Genomic DNA, 22124 nt, shown 5'->3' with positions numbered 1-22124 from the left:
AGCATTGTGCATAGTGCTTTCATTGTCAGAGGAAGCATTTTAACATTATGTAAAGAAATACTTTTCAATTCAGGATGGACGGTATTTTGAGAGAGCTGTAAAACCTTCATAGAGCCAGAGGGAGAGAAATTAAATAGAACCAATTCTCTAAGACCTTACGTATGTGAAACTGTGTTCCAAAATATTTAGCTGCTTTTTTCCAGATGGGGAACCAATGTTCCAGATCCACTGTTCATTTTATTTTCAGGGGTTCAAATGTAAATTGTCTCTCTGTCTCAATGCACTCATTATATAATGACAGGAAAGAATGACGGTAGTGGCATTTGGAAATGTTGTAAGTTCATTTGTATTCTGTGTACAGATGGCCACTGTAATCATAAGTAACAGAAACATTCAAAGAATGTTTAGGAAACTAATCCAAGTTTTAAACCAGCAGCATCACAACAGCAAACTTTTCAGAAAATGCCTGGAATGCTAATAGAAAGCACTTCTAGCAGAAATATTCAATTATGATTTTACTAGCAAATCAGTTACTTCATTGGACAGGAGACTGTTGATTTATGATGCCTTGTCTTCTTTCCAGAACTCTAGCGCAGACCATCGGGTTCGACTGGACCTTGGGCTTTGGGACAAATTCAGTGAACTTGCTACAAAGTGCATTATTAAAATAGTGGAATTTGCAAAACGATTGCCTGGCTTTACAAGTTTGACTATTGCAGACCAAATCACTCTGCTTAAAGCAGCCTGCCTGGACATCTTGGTATGTATCTGTGTCTTACATCTGTAATGCAACCCTAGATTGTATTTTTATACTGCACTCTGTTGCAGAAATCATTAGTGAGATAGAGCCAGCTTCTGCATCATCTACTAGTGCAGATGTCTCAACTGTGTAACTGGGAACAGACATTAGTGTACACATACAAATATATCACTTAGAAGATCTTACTCTTTTAGAAACCTATGTCACTAGTAATGTGGCAATACATATGTGAGAGAAGGGAAAATAAGAGTTACCCTTTTAAAGCACGGAATCTATCCTCAGGATCTACTGATTAGTCTGGCTGCACGAAGAACAGATTTTGGCCCTATGTATCTATTCAAATGTGTTTAAATTGTGGTGAAAGTCATATGATCCACCCATTACTAATGTGAAATTGATATTTCATTTTGAACACTATACTGTCAGATCTACATAGAGGATGCCTAGAAAGACAGTTCATTAATAAAGACCTTGGGATGGCATGTGCCTCTAATGTCATGGATGTGATAAATGATGATAAATCTGAGACCACGATTTTCCCGTGTTGTAATGATGGAATCTGCTGAACCTAAAGGCAGAAGCAGATGCAGACCCAACCATTAAATGCACAATATGGCAATAAAAAAAACTTTGTCTAGCACTAACATTCATTTAAGAGTACTTTTTAATTCACATCATAAAATTTTAGCAAAATGCTAAGTTTAATTTTAAAATCAAATGTGAGGGGGATATATTCAAAGCAGGGAATTAGTCCAGAAGAATTGGGATTTGCAACTGATTTTTACTTTGTTTGGATAAGTTGTTTAACTTCCCCCTGCCTTAGTTTCCCCATTTGGAAAAGAGGAGTAATAATGTGCTTCAGCAGAGTGCAGTGAGGATGAATTATTTGTTTGCATATGGCTCAGAGATTGTCAGATAAAAGGTGCCCTAGAAATGCAAATGAACCATCATTAATCACAGTTGTAATGTCTAACAAAACTGAAATTGCACGAAGAATAAAATGTGTTTGGGGGAAAGACGTGACCATCTTGTCTGGCTTTCTGATGAGCTGAACTATTTTTGCCTTTAGTACACCCCAAAGTGTATGCAGTTGCTCCGTGGGCCTGATAAGCCTTCCATAGGATGACTATGCTGTATATATTTTGTTTGGCCTCAGCCAGGAGCTTATTCTAGAGAATTTTCAGTTAAAATAATTAATCATGGAATCCCTAAGAATGTGTGACTTCAAAAAAAATCATATTGAGGAGAATATGAACTGCTTTGACCTTTTCTTCTTGTTTTGTCAAAAGCTGTTTTGAAGGCTCTCTTATAGGTGACACTGATATATGGGAAAAACAGAGATAGAGGGAACAGGATTATTCTCTGGCCCGTAAAAAAGGGGAAGTTGAGGTTTCCCTACAGTTTCCAAGATTCACCTCTCATTGGCCCCTGGCTTATAGGCTTTCATTCATACTGGACTGTCTCGTCGTTATTGTGTGTGGTCTCTGCACGAGGCAAAACCATTTATTACCAATTGCATGCCTGTCGTTGTTAGCACTGTTATGATAAGACCCAGTTAAGGTCTTCTTACACCAGAAGGCATACAGTAATTTATAAAGTATGACATGTCTCAAGCGTATTCTGCCTGAGTTATGGGCAGAGAATTGATTTATAATTGTGAAGTTGAAGTGACAAATGGTTAATATATTGCTGCAGAACAGCATAGGCAGAAGATACGAATCTTATTTCTTCACCCCTGAACCTTAGTTTTTAAGATCCTTCCTTTCTATTTGGGGCCTGTCCATTCCCTAGGAATGCTCATCAGCTGCCAGAGGCAGTCGTTTGTAATTCTGATTGGTTAAGATCCAACACGGAGGAAGAGTTGTCTTAGCTTTGAGGATACGCTCTGTCTCTATTTTGTGTGCCTCTCTAATGGCTATACTAGATGCACATATTCGTTAGCTATAGGTTACTAATTTTTTTTAAAAGTGTGTAGTGTAGACTTTGTAGCTGGTTTTCTACCTTAAATTGTCAAATGCCCATCTCTTATGATGAAAGTGAGTGGAAATTTACTTTGTAGCATTACAAAAACATTAGTGGTCTTTATCTTTGTCATTGCACAATAAGGTCACATCTAGACTACATTCCTCTTTCGAAAGAGGAATGCAAATGAGGGAAATAAAAAATGCAAACGAAGCGCAGGTTTACAAATCTCATGCTTCATTTGCATAATCATGTCCAATCGCTTTTTCAAAAAAAGTTTTTTAAAAAAAGCAGTCTATATGCGGTTCTTTCGGGGGAAAATAAACCTTTTTCAAAAGAACAATGTAAAATCTCATTTTGGCTATGTCTGTACTACAAGGTTTTTGCGCAAAAACATCTGGGTTTTGTGCAAAAACCTGTGGAGCGTCCATACCTCAAGCACGTTTTGGCGCAAGAAAATCTCCAGTCAATTGACAGAACAGAGGGCTACAGCTCTTGCGCAAAAAGGCATGCGTGGATGCTCCACAGGGATTTCTTGTTCAAAAAGAGCCTATCCAAAAAAGCACAGGTGCTCTGATGGCCATTCTGTTAATGGCTATCAGAGCTTTCTTGTGCAAGAGCATCCATGCAGTGTGGACACTCTCTTGCACAAAAGCACATCGCAAAAGTGATGCGCTTTGAGGTGTGGATGCGCTTTTGTGCAAGAAGTTTTTTCACAAAAGACTTCTTGCACAAAAATCCTGCTGTGTAGATGAAGTCTTTTTCAGGAATAAGGGTTCTTTTGAAAAAGGGTTTATTTTTTTTCCGAAAGAACTGCATCTAGACTGCTTTTTAAAAAAAACCAAAAACCTTTTTCGAAAAAGCGATCAGACACGATTGTACAAATGAAACATGGGATTTGTAAATCTGCACTTCGTTTACATTTTTGATTTCCCTCATTTGCATTCCTCTTTCGAAAGAGGAATATAATCTAGATGCATCCTAACTGATGTTTAACTCTGCAAGTACACAAGTACATAGTAAAGACTGATTCTTGAGAAAGTGATGCACCATATCACAGGAAATATGGCAAGCTGCAAGTCATACTTCAAAATTTTATCATTACTCCTCATTATCTGCCCACCTTTCCTCTGCTCTTCTCATAAAGGGAAAGGGACAAAACTGAACAAGAGTTACAGCAAAAACTTAAATTACCAATAAAGCTAAAAAAATCCAGAAATGTGTCAAAAATTAGCTCAGGTTTCTATGTAGTACAGCGACATAACTTTTTCCTTTGACATTTATGCAGTTTTTATGTGACTATTTTATGTGCCACTTAGAAAGAGGGAAAAAAAGATAATTACCATAACAACCCTAGAATCATGTGGCACATGTATTGTCTGTGAAATGCCCAGTACGTTAATTAAGCATGCACTACCTATATTTAATCTGAATAAGAATGTAATTCCCCAATTTTATTTAAGTTAAATGTCAGTAATTTAGCAATGTATTAATAATGCATGTTTTTTCTCTGAAATAATCTATTTCCTGTCATTATAAGGTTGTATTTCAAACCCTTTATTTAGTTACACATTTGTACACAGAATGCACAGTCTGCATTCACATGCTGCACACACATGTACAGTGCACACATACTGAAGGAACATTGAATTTACATGCACCCACTACACAGTGCCTATCTGCATATTACCAAGATCTTAATACACACACTGAATGTGCCCCACATGTGTTTTGCTGGCACACAGACATCCCACATACACGTTCACAGCCGTTCCTTTCCAGAGGAGATGAATCTTGGAGCTGATCTTGGGAAACAGAGCATACTGAAAGGAAGCTGGAGTGCATGCCGAATGTGTCGGTTCTTCTCATGACACCATTTTTTTCTTGCCCTGGGAATTCAGCAAATAGTATCTGCTGTTCTTTGTCTAGTGTGGACATGGGATGAGATCATGGTTTCACAGAAGGAATATACCTGCATTCTAAATGGGGGAAAATATAGCTTTGAAATATATGCACTAACCTTGTCATCTAAAACAATAAAGGTTCTGTAAGGGGCACAACACAAAACTCAGAGCCAATAAGAAACAGTATTTCAGGTGGTGTGATTGAAGTAACATCCTCCTCTTTGCCACATCCAAAAGCACTCCTCCATAATTGTATTCCTACACTTTTCTGCTGCTTTTGACACTGTGGTCCAGCCAGCTGGTCTCTTCCTGGGGTTTCTATGATTTGTGCATTTTGTGGGTCTTCTCTTATCGTCCATCTGCTCTTTCCCGCTTTCTTTCAGTGAATTCTCCTTTTTCTCCATTCCCCTCTCGCAGTTGGGGTTCTACCAGCTGTTTTCCCTGCGACCACATATTTTCTCCTCCTTCACTTGTTGTCAAGGCTAAATCCCCACTCTGTCACAATGAATGCAGAAGTGGGGGCCCGCAAAAGTACCTCAAAACCTTATCTTTCCAGGCTTTGGTATAAAACTTCCCCCCAAAATCTTAAAAACCTAAATTTGGGAATAAAAATCCGCTGCTACCACCCAAGTAATGGTAAGAAAACCAGGGAAGAGATCACTTGGGAAATCTCAGCCCTAAAGTAAAACCAGGACACAAAAAAATTAACCAATACCAGGTTAATTTAAAAAAAAGAGAGAGAACTTTTATCACCACCGCAATACTCCTGTTACCAGCATAATGACTCGATGGAAAAGTCACCAATTAATATACTCATGGGGGATCTGCATGGGCCAAAAGCTTAGTAAAAGAGGAGAGGAAACCCCATTTTTAAACGCACAGACATCAGATTCCTATTCCCAAAACATAAAACAATAAAATCTAATGGATTTATCTAAACGTTACCCTACTTACAGATAGTGAAGAGTCTTTTCTTGGATAGAGACATGATATCTGTCCCCTTCACTATCTGGAGAGAAACTGACTAAGGACAAAGGAAGGAAAAAAACAAAAATTCCTTTGTCCCAATTTGAAATTCCTACCTGCTTTTCTATTGGCTGCCTGCTACCTGGTTAGGTACAGTTAACTCCTTAATCCCCATGCTTCTGGCTAACCCTCATGGTCATGACACTTATGCTCCCTTCTTCCTTTTCCTGGTTCTCTGTTCTCACCTCCTTCTGAAGGGGGTGTTGAATCGATAATTATTTATGTGCAGACAGTGTGCATCTCATTCAGTCTCTTACTTCTTGCCACATCTTTCTGTCTTTTGTGTATCATTTCTGGGATTCCCCACAGATTCCACAGACTACACGTATAGAAAACATATGCTCACAACTTTCTGAGTGATGTTTTGACTGGCTGACTCCAGGATAGTCCCCTGTCTGGACCAGCCTGCCATAAACATACCAGTCTTCCTTCTACATTCAGTCCAGCAATATGCGATGGTCTTTTTGCTGCACCACTGTTGGTATGCCCTCCCCAGGGTGGAAGGAAGAGTCTGATTTGTGGTGCTGAGTATCTCAATCTGAGGAGTTGTTCAACTTCTCCTGCCTCCAGCTTCTGAAAAAGTTATTTTATGGGAAACCAAAAAGTATCACCTTGTAAACACTCCCGTGCTGACTGTCACAGAGTGTGGGGGAGTCACCGGGCCTGCACCTCCATCCACAGCCAGATGTGTGACTCAGCCAGCAAGCAGAACAGAAGGTTTAGTCATTGACAGGGGCACAGTGTAGTTCAGCGTTCTTGTTACAGGAACCAGGAGCATTCAGTACAATCTGTTTTGGGGATAGGAAGGCCCAGAGCCTCAGCTCTAGGCCACTGCCCCAGGCTTCCAGGCCAGCTAGACTCCCTTCTCCCTAAGCCTGCCAAAAAACTCTCACTCACAGCCACTGCTCACAGTCCCCCATGCAGCCTCACCTCCTGCTTTGTCCAGCTTCCAGGCTAAAGGTGTTATTTGCTGTCACCTGGTCCTCAAGAAGTGAGAGACTGACATACTTCTACAGTGAGTTGTGCCCAGCCCTCCCATCCTCATGCTGATAGTGCTGCAGTACCCAGGGAAACTGAGGCGTGTGCGCGCGCACACACACACACACACACACACAGTCATTACAGAACAGCACAGGACAGCAGAATCACATTTAACACAACAAAGCGACCAGTGAATGCAAAACCAGAGTGAATACAGGACTACAAGAGTGGACAAAATCCCCACTAAATCGTACACACCTTCATGTACGTGCAAATAATTACTTCACACACACATTAGTAATGATCCAGAGAGTCCTTCCCAGGCAGCCACATCTCCGGACAGACAAGGATGTGCTGCTTGGGTGTATGGAAGTTTCCTTGACGTTTCTGCTGTTTCCTACATTCTGCGTACAGCTCTGCTCCTGAACAATCTGCAGGAGTGTTTGCCCAACTGTTCTCTGGTTCTGTGGGGCATATATATCCTGCAGGGCTCAAGTGCCATGGACCCAGTGATACACCAGATCTGGGAAGCCTGCAGAGCTTTCAAACTGTAGAGCCAGAAGGATGCCCTGGAAAAAACACGTTTAGTTCTGTGAAAACAAGGAATCCTGTGACACCCTCGAGAGGAGTTACAGAGGCATTACTATAAGGACAACAAAAGAAAGAGGGTACTTGTATAAATGAGGCTAATCAAGATACATGCTAACACGGCTACTCCTGCAAGACTTTAGTTCTGTGGAACTGTCTGGTGTGTAGAATTAGCCCGACAGCCTTCACATGTGAGGCTCTCTCTCACCACAGTGGAAGTTCATTCACCAGGCTATCCTGGTGACTAGGGGTTGCTGCCACTTCTCAGCTTCAGGTTACGAGGCAGAAACAGATTGGAAGGAGCAGGCTCACAATCTGCATTGTCCTGCTGATGCTAATCCTCCTCACTTGGGCTGGGGGCGCCATCCTCCCTGAACCTCCACTGATTCTTGTTTTGTAGCAGGCTGCCCTCCAGTTATTCTTTGGGTACATCCGGGAAAAGGGGTTTCCTTGTCCATCACCAGTGATGCCTTTCCTTGCAGCCACTGCTGCCTCCATGTTGGATGGACCAGGAAAGATGGGGACCTTAGCTTGACTTTAAATTTCTTCCTCTCTTGATGCTCTTTGGGTTGCCCTACCACAGCAACAAATCAAGCAGTTGGGCCCTGTCGGACCTGCACATCAGCCCTACAGCCAGAAACCTTTAGGGGGATGCTGTAGTCCCTTCCCTGTGGAGATTGCTGCTCAAGTAGCACACATAGGTGGTGCCACTAAGAATGGAGCTGTGAAGATGAGGGGCCTACGTTTTCTTTTTCTTTTTCTTTTTTTTTTTCACATGGCTTGGATTCCAGTTTGCCTAACATGACTCATGCCCAGGGATCCTGTAGAGTTGATAAACTATCAGTACCTTGTAGGATTTCTGTTGTAACTAACTACCGCTGTGAACTCTTAAAATCCTTTACACGCTGGCAGTTTGACTGTGGCTATGAACTTCATAAACTCCATCCAGTGTGCGTTGTAGACCAGAGCATCTGTCCTCATTCAGAATGTCATAATTTATGGCAAATTTGACACCAAGACTTCTAGTGATAAAATGCTGCTAACAATAATTCAGAAATCTTTGTGGAAGTGACTGCTTCTTATTTTATAAATTGCTGTGTCTGGATTTCTTCTTTGCTTAGCCACAAATGAACAGAAAAATTCTCATGTGACAAGGCAGCAAACATGAGAAATTCCAGACAGATTGGCTTAATGTTGGCAAAGAAAAGGTTTATGGAAAAATTGGTCACAGTCTTAATAATGTAGTGATTACTGTCACTTCATAGTTCTCTCTATTTTTATCTGTAGGTGAGAAGAAAAGTTTACTCTTGTCTTCATTCCTTTGGTATAAGTAAGAATTTCTTAATGCTAATCCCTAAAATTATCATTCTTATTTTGGGTGTTTGTTGTAAAACCCTGCAGTAACACTAAGAATACATTTTTATGTGCACAATAATAGGTGCAAACTGACAATTATGTGGATGTGTCACTGCTGGATTTTTGTTAGAGCACCTGCAGTGGGTTCTGTGTCTAAAAAGTTGAACTGCCTATCAAACCAGATTTAAAAAGTGAAAACAATATTTCTGAAAGAAAGTCAAGACTGACTTTATAAATCTGTTTAAAAGAAACTGCTTTATAACAGTGATAGCTTTGTAAATGTAGCTTTCTGAATATCTTCTAAAGCTTCAGAGGGGTAACCGAATTAGTCTGTAACAGGAAAAACTTAAAAAACAACAAATAGTCTAGTAGCACCTTAAAGACAAACAAAACATGTAGATTGTATCATGAGCTTTTGTGGGCACAACCCACTTTTGTTTCCTTTTGTGTGACTTTCTTTTTTGTTGTTATTTGCTCATCCCTCATAAGGAATCCATATATTTTAAGATAAAAATATTCCTTAAAACAAAGGATGCTTTAATTATGCACAAGAATTTTATTTATGGTTTGTAGTGGCTTTTAGCTGCAGTGTGACAAACTTGGCTTCACTCCGGAATCTAAACAATACTAAAGATGTTTGGAGAGGAGTTTTCTGGACAGTTGTTCAGTTTAAAACAAAAATATCACTGTATCTGTTTCTACTGAATGTACTGACTTTCCTCATGTGTTCTGCAATGAATCTAAGCTTGATATTTGCTTGGCAAGGAATTTGCTTAAGAAAGGGCTCAGTAATGATTGAGTAAGGCCATTGTCTTTTTCCTTTCTGTATGAAGGGCAAATATACTACACAGTTCAATATGTTTTAAAAGACCTGTCCCATGATTTAATCATAAGGTGCTATGAGAGAAGGCACTTGAAAGAAATCTGGAAACTGTCACTTTGGTCATATTCAGGTGCACCGCACAAGAGATTCAGCCAGTCTTCAGCTATATCAATGTTTTAGTGTTATATGGTCAACAACACCATTGAGAGAGGCACCTCCATCGCTGTGCAATTCTGGCAAAAATTGGATGCATAGTGCTGTACTGAGGCAGCTCTCCGGCACCTGTGATGGGAGCAGTACTGTAGACAGTTTTCCGGTGCTTTTAGCACTATGTCATTTAATCCCACTCAGTGTCCACCCTTATGCATTATTGAGGAAGAAGAGGTGGTATTAGGGTGAATGGTACTAGAATAAAGGGCTCTACACTTGGGCTAAGGCTTAATTTTAAAAATTAACTTGCAACTTCAAATTTAAAACACTGAAATCTGAAAATTGCCAGACAGAAAGTTAGAAATCTGATCACCACTAGCTACTGTCATACTGAGATACAACTGTTGTCGCTGTAGGTCTTGTAGCTTACTGGATAGTTGACTAGACCCGCAACTAGTTGCTTCCCCTCCTCTTGTTGTCTCTATTAGAGGCAGCTGGGGGGGAGCAGGAGCTGGTGCTGGGGGGAGCCAGCTTAAAAGCTGGTTCCCCCCCAGCGCTGTCTCTGTGGGGGCAGTGGAGGCGGGGGTAATGGGCACCATCCATGAGCCAGGAATTCGCTGATTCCTGGCTCATGGCTGGCCCAGACGTTGCAGCTCTGCTTTTTTAAATGTATTACGAGCCTGAATTTTAAAAATCAGAAGCGCAGAGAAGGGGACCCAGCATGAGCTGGGACAGCTGCTGCACTCCAGCTTTTTTACATTTAAGGCTGGTGTGCAGCAGGGAGACCTGACGCAAACCAGGAATCAGCTGTCCTAGCTTGTGCCAGGTCCCTCCTTCTGCACTTCTGATTTTTAAAATGTATTAAGAGCTGTCAAGTTCTTAATACATTTAAAAGGCAGAGCCACAGCCGGTTTAGCTCCTGGGGCTGGGAGCTAACCCCTCTGGGGCTCTCCCTCTTATCGATTAATCAACTAGTTGATGGAAAATTCATTGACTCGTTGATTAAACAAAATTTAACATCCCTAGTAGTTTTGTTGAAGCTCAGTGTTCCCAAACAGCTCCAGTGCTAGATAACTCTGATAAGGTTTCTCCAGCTCTGAGCTCCATGATCAAAGGAGCAAAGCAACTCATACTCTAAGAAAAAACAGCATGCTCTGCTAAACGATAGGCGTGTTTGTTTTCTCTACAGTCCATTGGGTTATTGGGTTATCTCAAGGTGTATTGAGATCCTTGCTCCTTCAGCAGTTCATTTTATGTCTTCTTTTAGTATAAATTTGTTTAGCACAAATCACTGACAAATAAGCAGGCAACTGGGGAATCAAGAACATTTACCACTGAGGGAGTTTGTGAGCAGCAAAGTATTAGAAATGCTATGAATTAATCAGAGTGGGTCATGTTGCTATCAGTTATGTTTGCCTTGATGCCTGTTTTGATCATTGATTAAAAAGGAATTTTGAGAGCACATTATAATTCAAAGAAATATATATTTAATTCTGATACTCTCTCTCTCAGCCCAGATTTGTAATGTATGCCCCGACTACGGGCTTGGTTGTATGCCCAGATTATGGGCTAAAAGGGGATGTAGGGGATGGGCCTTATCCAGAAATATACCATAATAGGGATTTTATAGGAAGTTTGCAGAGAGAGAGACACTTCCCTGTAGGTCTCTGAAATGCCATTACCTCATGAGTCTCCTCGTCCTTCATTTGGAACACTGTTGCCAGGCAAAGATGAAAGAAACCACCACAGGTTGGTCAGCATCCAACTGTTTGAGGGTTTCTGAGTAAGGGCTTCTCTAGCTAGAGAAATAATTAAAATTCTCTCTGTGCTCAGTTGTATTTGTTTAAATCTTTGTTTGAGAGTCTCCAAAAAAAGTAAGCTGGCTGTACAGGAAATAGATATTATCAAGCCCTGATAAGGTAGCATTGTGTAGACAAAGAATATGAGCTTGAGCTTAGCCAGCTAATCAATTATATTTTTAGGGTGTTCTTTAAAAGTAAAACCTGAAATTTTAAACTTGTTTTTCACCATTCGTAACCTGAATTTATGTGATGGGTTGCGTCAGTTTTACCATGTTCTTTATTAACTCAACAACTGTATAAATTAATCCATGCCATCCAGGTAATCTTTACATATAATCATTTTTTCTTGATTGACGTAAGTGTTCTTTCGATCTCTACCTGGCACCTATATACTGCATGCATCATTCTGCTAGCATAGAACTACCCCCTAGCAGCACTTACTAATTGAATGCAGAGCATTCTAAATGTTTTATTTGCAGTTTTTCCCCTGTCAAATCCTCTCCATCCTACAATGGAATGTTCTGCTTTTGGAGAGACAGTTGTGGCTGGCCTTACACCTGCGAGTAAACCTACTGAATCTATGCTGTCTCAACTCATAAGCACGCTGCCAGTGGCCAGCAAAAACCTCTTCCCCAACCCTGCAGGGTTCTCAGTGTTTTGATTGCTCAACAGGAAGGAGCTTCAGAACCTTAAGGAAGTCTGGGTTCTGATTGACTGGTGAGCAGGTTGAAACTTAAGACATGTAGAAAATATTGTAATAGAATCAGATAAAGTTGGTCCAGTTCTGTAGACAGTCCGTCACAAGCTCATTAGTCAGTTCCCCAGTGGGCAAAGGAAAGGAGCACTTGTGTAGGTGTTAAACTTAGCACTGGAGGAAGGAGAACTTTTTGTGCTGATCTCTAGGAATCCTTCTACCAGCTGGGAATGGGTACTGGTGTGCCTTCAAAACTAGGAAGGGTTACCATGACACAATGGCTACGTCTACACTGGCATGATTTTCCAGAAATGCTTTTAACAGAAAAGTTTTCCATTAAAAGCATTTTCAGAAAAGCACGTCTAGATTGGCAGGACACTTTTCCGCAAAAGCACTTTTTGCAGAAAAGTGTCCGTGGCCAATCTAGATGTGCTTTTCTGTTGGTGCTGAGTCGTCAATGTCAACATTAGACAAAGTACTGTACAGTAAAACTCCAAATGTCCGGCATCCAGTTGTTCAGCATCAACTGGAATCCGGAAGTGCTCCGGTCAGCCGCTCTCTCGGCCGGGCTGCTGTGAGCCGCATGTGCGCTCATGGCTCCAGCCTGCACTTTCTAGCAGTCGGCCTCTGAGCACAGGCCTTGCGACCGGGACATAAGGTTGGGGGAGAAAGGGGACTGGGTTACATACAGCAAGGAGGGGAGGTGTTTAGCTAAGGGAAAGGGAGAAGAGGGGAGGAGGATTGGGTTGGGAATATGCCCCTGTGACGGGTCTGCTGGGACCCGCACTGTGTCCGGGGGGAACGGTGCGGTGAGCGGCAAACCCTTCGCCGCTTTGCAGGGAGGCAGGGGAAGCCCACACAGCTGCCAACTTTTTGCGGAAAATAAATCTCTGCTTTATACACTGGCCCTTTTGCGCAAAAGTTTTTCAAAAAAAAGACTTTTGCCCGAACGGGAGCAGCATAGTATTTCTGCAAAAGCACTGACAATCTTACATGAGATCGTCAGTGCTTTTGCGGAAATTCAAGCGGCCAGTGTAGACAGCTGGCAAGTTTTTCCGCAAAAGCAGATGGTTTTGTGGAAAACCTTGCCAGTCTAGACACAGCCAATGTCTTTGAAGGCAATGGATGTGAACAGGGGAAAAGCTGGGATGATTTTAGTCTTTGAGGGGCTGTCTGCTTACACCCCAACTGAAATGTATCTTTGCTTCTTTACATGTTTAGCACTCCCATTTGGGTCCTTTGTCTACTAGATCAGTTCACTCTTACATAGCTGATTGTGTACAAATGGTAGCATAGTCCTGTTTTCTGTCTCATCTTTGCAGTTCCACTAGGTTCTGTTACCTCTAGTGTTCCCTCTAATTTTTCCAACCCACGTGAAGAATAAAATTTATTTGCACCAAGGCATGTGTGGATGTGCACCAACAGAAGAAACACATGCTACCGGCTGTGGGCAACTGTAGGCAATCTCTCCCGGGTGGCTGCCCAAATGCTCAGCCTTACAGAGAACATGGGGTTACCTCTCTGACATAAAAGCAGAGGACACAGACTCGGGAAAGTTCTTCTCTTTCCTCGTTCTTAATATATTTGAGAATTTACTTGGAATTGGAGCAGTTATATAAAACAGATAAAAAAAACTAAACTGTGGATAAGCCCAAACACAAGGCTGGTGTGTTGTTAGGACCAAGGACTATCTGTTAGGAGCCAGAGTTACAAGTAAACAGCTCTGTATATTTAGGCTAGTAGTGGATACTAAATGTTTGTTGTGTATCCATCAGGATAATGTTAAAGACTTACACAGATCCTGGGTAAACTTAAAAAACAACAAATGGTCTGGTAGCACTTTATAGACTAACAAAACATGTAGATGGTATCATGAGCTTTCGTGGGCACAGCCCACTTCTTCAGATGGAATAGAAGTCTTGTGATCATTTTGACTAAATGGGAATTCACTGGAAAATTTGTCTGGCCTAGAAAATTGCCAGACTTCTACTTTAAATATTACACAGAGTGAAAACTGGACATTTTCATTTTGTCTCCATGCACTTTATAAAAATGACTTACAGTAGCAATAGCACAAATCTGTTAAGTTTATGCAATAAATATTTTGGGGGCATGCATTCTATAGTCTCATGAGTAGTTTGCTGTGTCACCAAAGCTCTCCAGTCTCTTCATTACAAATCTTTTCCAGGATGAACACATCAAATTTCATTCTTTTTCCCTCCTCCTACAGATCCTTAGGATTTGCACAAGATACACACCAGAGCAAGACACTATGACATTTTCAGATGGCCTTACCCTAAACCGAACTCAGATGCACAATGCTGGATTTGGTCCGCTAACTGACCTTGTGTTCACATTTGCCAACCAACTCCTGCCTTTGGAAATGGATGACACAGAAACAGGCCTACTTAGTGCCATCTGCTTAATTTGTGGAGGTATTGTATAGTGTGAACTTGGATACTTAAAAAAAAAGAAGGAATATATTAGGATCTCTCCTTTCTTAATGCCTTACATTTCCAAAATATATAATGATATATTTAAGTAATATATTAATTTAAATAAACAAGTTACATTTAGGGATTTTAATTTGGCCAAAGTTTGTAGTCCTTACACAAGTAAAATAGCTTTTGAAATCAATCAGATAGATCCCTGGGAGTTTTGCCTGAGAGAGGACTTCAGGATATATCACCCTTGAGTTTTTCTTTTAATTGTAAGCTATATATGGTATTATGTGCACACATAATAAGTTAACCTTTTCTTTTGTGCAAGAGGGATCTTAATTGTTTTATCCAACTACTGTCTATAAATATGCATTTACACACACACACACACACACACACACAATCCTGGGCTCAGTCCTCCTTTATAAAATTGTAATTGTGAACAAGATTTTACTCAAACAAGTAAATTAGTGGTGCTGACTTAATTTCTTGGGTTTAACTATGATGCTGTCAAGTTGAAATCTAGTTAATTTCTAAAAGTAGTTTCAGATATTACATCAGCGCCTGAGTCCCTCTGCCTTGTACTGTTCTTTTTTTCTAATAATGCTTTTCCCTCTCTTTCTACTGTGCAAAACTCTTGGTGCAAGCAGGAAAAACTGACTCACATTCAAAATATATAAGTGCTGTCAAATGCACCTAGCAAATGTTTTCCCTTTAATTCCTTTCAGCTGTAATGCTCTTAGGTGTTACCCACAGCAACAGCTAGTAACACTTTTGAGACAGAAGTGTGGTAAACTGGTGGTATTCCTTTCATACATCTGGGGCATAATTTTAATTTATATTTTTTTAAGCATAACCCATCAGGATAACTAGTTTTCTTGCTGTGAAACATTATCATCGCTGGTGTTTGGTGGTAGTGCAAATCAGAGCCCTTAACTGTTTTCAGTGGCATTTGTTGTCATTCAGGCAAGTGCTGCCATCTGCTGAGATGTGAAAGTAATTGACTTGCTTTTGATCTAGTGATCAAATAACCAAATGTAGCCTTTTAACTTAGTTGAGTAACATTAAGTCTCATTATGAAAACAAACAGATACAAAATGAATTCTAGAGTGTTATATTTAGCAGCATGTTCATCAGCTGTGGAAAGAGACGGGAAGCAGGGTACTAAGGGTTGTGCATATTGTAATCTCTCCACATAACTGAGGAACAGCATGGGTAAGATATGAGATGACTCTTAGCTTGTTCTCCTCAGGCAAAAGGATGCCTGAAAGAAGAAAGGTAAAGAGGTGGGTGAGAAAGGAATAAACTAAAATTAGGGACATGTACAGAGTTTCAGTCAAGATCATGGAGGAACCTCTTGTTTTTGGAATAATGTGGAAAACATTAGATTTATACCAATGACCGAGTTTTTATTCTCTCCAGACCGCCAGGACCTTGAAGAACCAGCAAAAGTGGATAAGCTACAGGAGCCATTGCTAGAAGCACTGAAAATTTATATCAGAAAGAGACGACCCAACAAGCCTCACATGTTTCCAAAGATCTTAATGAAAATCACAGATCTTCGCAGTATCAGTGCAAAAGGTATGGTATGCCATGGCATTTTCACCATCACAATGTCAGGTTTACAGCCAGGAGAAAGCTGACAGGTAGAATTTGCTTTTCCTGTATCTATGCACCATGATTTAACATTACCATGCAATTTATACTGTAAATGAGATTTTGGGTAAAGATGGGTTAGGAGAGAAATTATACATCACCAGGATCTGTCTACCAATTAATATAACATCACAATCAATCTCTGAACTGGTCTTTGTTAATCTTCTTTTGCATATATCACAAGCTGATACATAGATTGTTCAACCATCTAACTACTGCGTCAAGGGTGACAAGGTGCTAAAGTCCACCCTCCAGTTTTCTAACTGTCTATTTCCTCCACCATATTTGCCCATCTGCATTGTTGCCCTGTAGTCAAACTCTGAAGATTGGGCTAAACCAAATTTCTGTCTTATGGTGACCACTCTGTGACAGACCAATCCAGGATCTGTGTCCAAGATTGCAAATAGATAGATTTAAGTTAGAGCTTCTGAAATTCATCAGCATATCTTGTCCAGTGTTGCTACCATGCTGCAAGGATATAGCTTTTGGTGCAGAAATGCCATTGTTCATCTGAAATTGGCATTAAGCCAGCAGCACTGGCTATAAGTTTATGAGAAGCTGCTGAGAGAGAATGTCACATGTCAGTCATTGCAAGTCAGCAGGTGTATTTGGTTTTTTCTTCTGGAGGCAGGCAGAGCTTCTTAATAAAACGTGAGCAGTGCTTTGTATGCCTATTGAAACCATTGTCAGCCTCATGTACGTCAGGTTGTTTTTATCCAATGTAGCCGTCCTCCATGTAGTTTTAATAGTAAAGTGATACCTTGTCAAAGTTTTGAGGCATCTCTAAGCCAACACACAAATTAAATGTCAGTCCGTGGCTAAGGCACTAAGGCTGTGTCTAGACTACATGCCTCTATCGGCAGAGGCATGTAGATTAGACAGATCGGCAGAGGGAAATGAAGCCGCGATTTAAATAATCGCAGCTTCATTTAAATTTAAATGGCTGCCCCGCTCTGCCGATCAGCTGTTTGTCGTCAGAGCGGGGCAGTCTAGACGTTCCCCTGTCGACAGAAAACCCTTTTGTCGATCGCCCCGTTATGCCTCGTGGGATGAGGTTTACCGGGGCGGTCGACAAAAGGGTTTTCTGTCGACAGGGGAACATCTAGACTGCCCCGCTCTGCCGACAAACAGCTGATCGGCAGAGCGGGGCAGCCATTTAAATTTAAATGAAGCCGCGATTATTTAAATCGCGGCTTCATTTCCCTCTGCCGATCTGTCTAATCTACATGCCTCTGCCGATAGAGGCATGTAGTCTAGACACAGCCTAAGGGTACAGATAGCAAGATCAAGTATTTGCCTAACACAAGATATCAAAGATGCTTTCAAGAAGGGCAAGAAAATTGGTGCCGCTCTGGTGGATCTGCCAGCTGAGATGTGTTTCAGTGGGGGCTGACTGCCAAGTCCTTGCGGGCTATTTCCTGTCAGCTTATGGTGGAGTTGCACCATGGAAACGATTACAAATTAGAGGTTTAGTTTCCAAGCTGGAGACAAAGCTAACTGTCTTAGATATCTCTGTAATGGACTCCCACAAAAGTATCTGACAGTGAATAACATCTGTCTCGGTGGTTTGGGTAGCGATCTGCATTATATCGACGGGTCACTCAGCCAGGATGTGAATGTGTTGACCATTTACCTTCATCAATGGAGACTTACATTAGGTGAGTCTAAGGCAATGGCCATAACCTTCCATCTGAACAATCGCTAAGCCAATCAGTGTCTTCCAGTCTGGATTGAGGATTGTTTGCTCCTTTTCCATATGGCTGTCACTTATTTAGGAGTCAACCTGGGCCCCCATTTAATGTACTGATCCCCTTAAAGAAAAAGATCTCCTCCAGCACTTGTTCCCGAAGCTAGTAGGAACCTCCGGGAGAGCAGACACAAAAGTTTCATAAACCTTGCTCCAGTGGAATATTGTGCCGCAGTTTTGGGGCATAAGTTCAGAGCTGAACACAATCAACTTTGTGTCTTGTTGAACGTAGCCTAACTGATCTAGTACATCAAAATTGCTATTTTCCAAAAATCTAACAGATGCAAAATTCCTTTAAGCCAGTGTTTCTCAGTGTGGCCCACAGATCCACTCTGAGAAACCTGCTAACTGGACACTCCCATTTGTTTATTTACCAGCTCCGCAGCCATGTAGCTGCGCAGCTCCCATTGGCTCTAGTTTGACATTTGCCAATAGGCAGGATCTCTAATAGTGCTCAGGAGAGGGCTGGCTCCTATGTCTTTTGGTTTACCATGACTTCAAGAGGAAATGATCTCTACTAGCTATCTCTGAAAAGGAGTAATGAACAAACTGCAGCATGTCTCTCCACCACCACTCTTCCTACACATCCTGAGCCATCCTGAACTCAAATCGCTCTAGTACAGAACACAGAGACTGCACTGCTTTTGCACCCACAGTGCAGATACTGTTAAGTATCTGATTGGGTTCAGTGTCAGACTTTGATTCTGGAGATTCATTAGCTTTACATAGGTGTAAATGCATTGAATTCAGTAGAGTTACACCTGACTTACACCAACGTGAGAGCAGAGGCAGGCCAATCTCCAGTTTGAATGGTTAAGTGCACTGACCCATTGTACTACAATTCTGCTAAGTTTCTAGCTGATCTCTTCCTCTGTAGTTCCCAAAAGCAATTTTAGGTTTCCTTCAGCTCCTAGATTTGTTGTAAGATTTCTATATGTAAAATAATAGAATCCATTGTACTGATTTAAAAAAAAATTGACTGCATTTGTATTTGCATACCTCTAGGCTTTTCTCAGATCCCAGAAAAGAAATCAGCATCTTAATATACTTCCTTTCCATTAAAATCCAATTTGTCATAGCTTTAAAACCACATGGATTTAGATTAAGAGGTTAGAATTCAATTTATATGCTGAAGTGTGGTTTATATGCTGAAGTGGATTGAGGCAAATTAAAAGATCATTCTAAAAGGAAGTTCCAGAAGTAGAGTAGAAAGCAAAAGTAATCCTCAAAGATCTACATACCATACATAGTTTAATAAAGTTCATAATTTGTTCCTGAGGGTGAATTTCAAATGTTAATTTTTTCTCCACCGGGCAAAATGACAACTCGTAGCAATATAAGGGTATAAAAATGTTTAGGAAAGATCTCTCAGTCTACCATATGTGCTTCTAGGAAATCTGTCTTATTTCTACTTTCCTTTTTTTTAACCATAGCCCTCAAGCTCCTCCTTGAGAGCACATCTCTGTGTCTTAGGAATTAGATATCTGTCAAGGTGGAAAGAATTTGTTCTCAGGCACTGAATGTAATTCCATTAATTTTTAGTACCAGAACTAAATCACAGTAAGGGACGGTTTGATGATATCTTGGGGGCATCTCTATAAAAGCAACCTTCATTTGCAGAAATGTACAGTAGAAGCAGTGACTGTTACACTGCATATAATCCTTAAAAGCAATTACCAAACTAAGAAAGAGCTGAACACAGTGATAGTTTTTTATATGCAACTAAATACTCCAAACATACCTAATACTAGAGGATTTAGAGAATAGGTGTTCCTGGAATTGATGCAACAGCACACTTTCTGAAATAGCTCATGTTTCCCTTAGACTTTTGAAAGTTTGGGGAGGATCCAACTAGGATGTTAAATATCAATTGAATAGTCAGTTAATCTCATGAATTCTTATAGGTTGCTCGACTATTCTGTAGTCTGCAGGGGATGAGGCAGGCTTCCAGTGCACTCCGGCAACACTCTGGAGGAGCCCTCTGCCATTCCTGCAGGGTGGCAGGCCGGAGCTGGTCCACGAGGGGAGCGTTTAAAAACCGGCTCCCCTCATGGACAAGCTGCCTATTGCACCGTGCTGTTGCCTCTGATACAGAGGCAGCAGCGCAAGGTGGCAGCAGCCCCCATCCACGGGGAGTCTGAACTACCAGACCTGGCGCAAGCCAGAACTGAGCCAAGTTGCCTCCTCGCCTGGCTCTTAATACACTTTAAATGCAGAACGGCAGTGGAGGTAGATCCTGGACTCAACACGAGCCAAGACTGAGCTGGGCTGCTAGCTAGCCTGCTAAAAATTTACTTGCGGGGGGAGGACGGGATGCAAGTCAATAGCATTAACCGATAAGCTTTGGCTTATCCGTTAATTGACTACAGTATTACATCCCTAGTTCCAACATGTGTAGTTTAGGCAAACAAATGGTACCGCTAGACTACTATGAGTACTGGACTACTGCTACCAACCTATATCATTCCAGTATTGGAAAGTAAAACTTCAAATATTCCGTTTTCTAATTAAAGTCAAATATAGTTCATTTACCTAGTTCAGATATTACTTCCAGAAAAATTCAGTAGGTAATTCTCTATCAACATATTAATTAATCACCTTCTAATTGCAATGCTCATCCCTTTGCTCCTAACAGCTTGATAGGAAACTTTTCTTCTTTAGTAGGATGGTTATTGCTTTTGGAGATGAATTGGCAACTAGATTTTATTTCTTAAACTTCTTGGCTAAATTGTGACAATAAACTGTCCATGCTTCTAAGCGGGAGGCATCAGTGTTAATAGAGCTCTCTTCCCAAAGCACCTCAATAAACAATGTCCAGTGGTCCTCTCTGCTTTCCATGGCTCCTTAACTTTATTTTGTTTTCTTATATTATTCCTTCATTTTGCCTATTTTACAAGTTTTTAAGGAACAGGAATTCATATTTTAATAAACGCAGGTAAGGTTAATACTGTATGGCATTGTAGGATATAGCTGCTGATCAGATTGCTTTGCCAATTGTGATTGATTTGTTTACACTTGTTAATATGTTTACTATATTGTGCTGCTGAGCCCGTGCTGCAAATGGCTTTAGAGTGGTGCCTCTTGTTCTAGGCAACTGTAGGTCATTAATGCTCTTCTTCCCCAAGCACAGAGTTTTGAAGTTCAGTCAAGCTGATGAAGGAACCTGAGGGCCCATGTGGGTAACAGTTTAATCAATACTCTTGAGTATAGAGCTTTATGCATTTCCCTGCATGTTGACAAAGACAGTGACCAAAAACTTGTGGTCAGCACAGGTTGGGTAGAAGTGATACTTTGTCTCCTGTTCATAAGTAACTATTATCAAAGTGGTTCACCATCTTAGCATCTCAAGAGTTCATCTCTGCACCTGACATCCCAGATAGCAGTAGTCAGTGTTCCCTGTAAGCTGTGTTGTGTGCTTAGGTGGCCACCTAGGAGACTCAGGTTCTGCCTATCTGATTAGCAGAATGCCCACAGCACCCAGAACCGGTAGCATGTGTTTCTGCTGGTGGTGCACAAAATGTATTCTGCATGTGGATGGAAAAAGTTAGAGGGAAGGCATTGGCCAGAACGGTTGCCTTTCTCTTTTGGCTCAGCAAGCAATTATTTCCTTATTTCCACGTGCAGATCTTACCATGGTCATTCATACTTTAGACCAGGAGTGTGGGGAAACCTCAGGCTCAGAGGTTGAATGTGGCCCCCGGCTTGACTGAATCTGGCCCCGGAGGCTCAGAGCCCACCCCCCAGCATTGGGGAGTTTGCGCTGGTGCTCCAGCCCCTCTGCTGCCCCACCAGAGGACTGGAGCACACAAAATCTAATAGTCTGGGGCATTCCTGCCCTAGGCTGTCAAGGCTTAATTCTAAACACTCTCTAACTTAGGCCATCTTTGAAGATTATTCAGAACCAGTACAAGTACAGAATATGGTTGCCTGACTGGCACAGAAAACAGTTGTATATCAATACAGTGTATATGCTGCCAGTTCACTTCTCAGCAACTGCTCTGATCACCTGGGTCCCTGTCTCCCCTTAACATACTTGTGTTCGGCTGAAACACTTGTGCTTTTTGTCCCATGGCCAAAGAACACGCATGTGAGGATTGGGAGCGGGTTCTTGCCTCTGAAATTCACGCCACCTAGAAAAAGCATATGGCTGCAAACCTGACCAAATTTAGAGTTCCAAGATGCATTTCTTTCTGTAGACTTTCCACTAACTCCAGGTTCTGGATTCTGTTTGCAA

At 41.2% G+C, this 22124-nt stretch overlaps 1 protein-coding gene across 7 annotated transcripts in view; it reads left to right on the top strand.

Annotated features, from left to right (window-relative positions):
- RARB (retinoic acid receptor beta) overlaps nt 1–22124 on the top strand; it is a 543189-nt gene that overhangs the window by 515541 nt on the left and 5524 nt on the right. For all 7 annotated transcript variants that reach the window (XM_075922032.2, XM_075922031.2, XM_025190306.3 and 4 more), the window contains 3 exons: nt 584–760; nt 14277–14481; nt 15910–16068. In XM_075922032.2, coding sequence (XP_075778147.1) covers nt 584–760; nt 14277–14481; nt 15910–16068 — 541 coding nt within the window. The remainder of the gene's footprint in view (nt 1–583; nt 761–14276; nt 14482–15909; nt 16069–22124) is intronic.

This window comes from Pelodiscus sinensis, chromosome 2 (assembly GCF_052426305.1).
Source record: "Pelodiscus sinensis isolate ZL-2025 chromosome 2, ASM5242630v1, whole genome shotgun sequence".
Lineage (NCBI taxonomy): Eukaryota > Metazoa > Chordata > Testudines > Trionychidae > Pelodiscus > Pelodiscus sinensis.
This window is presented reverse-complemented; position numbering and strand designations above follow the sequence as displayed.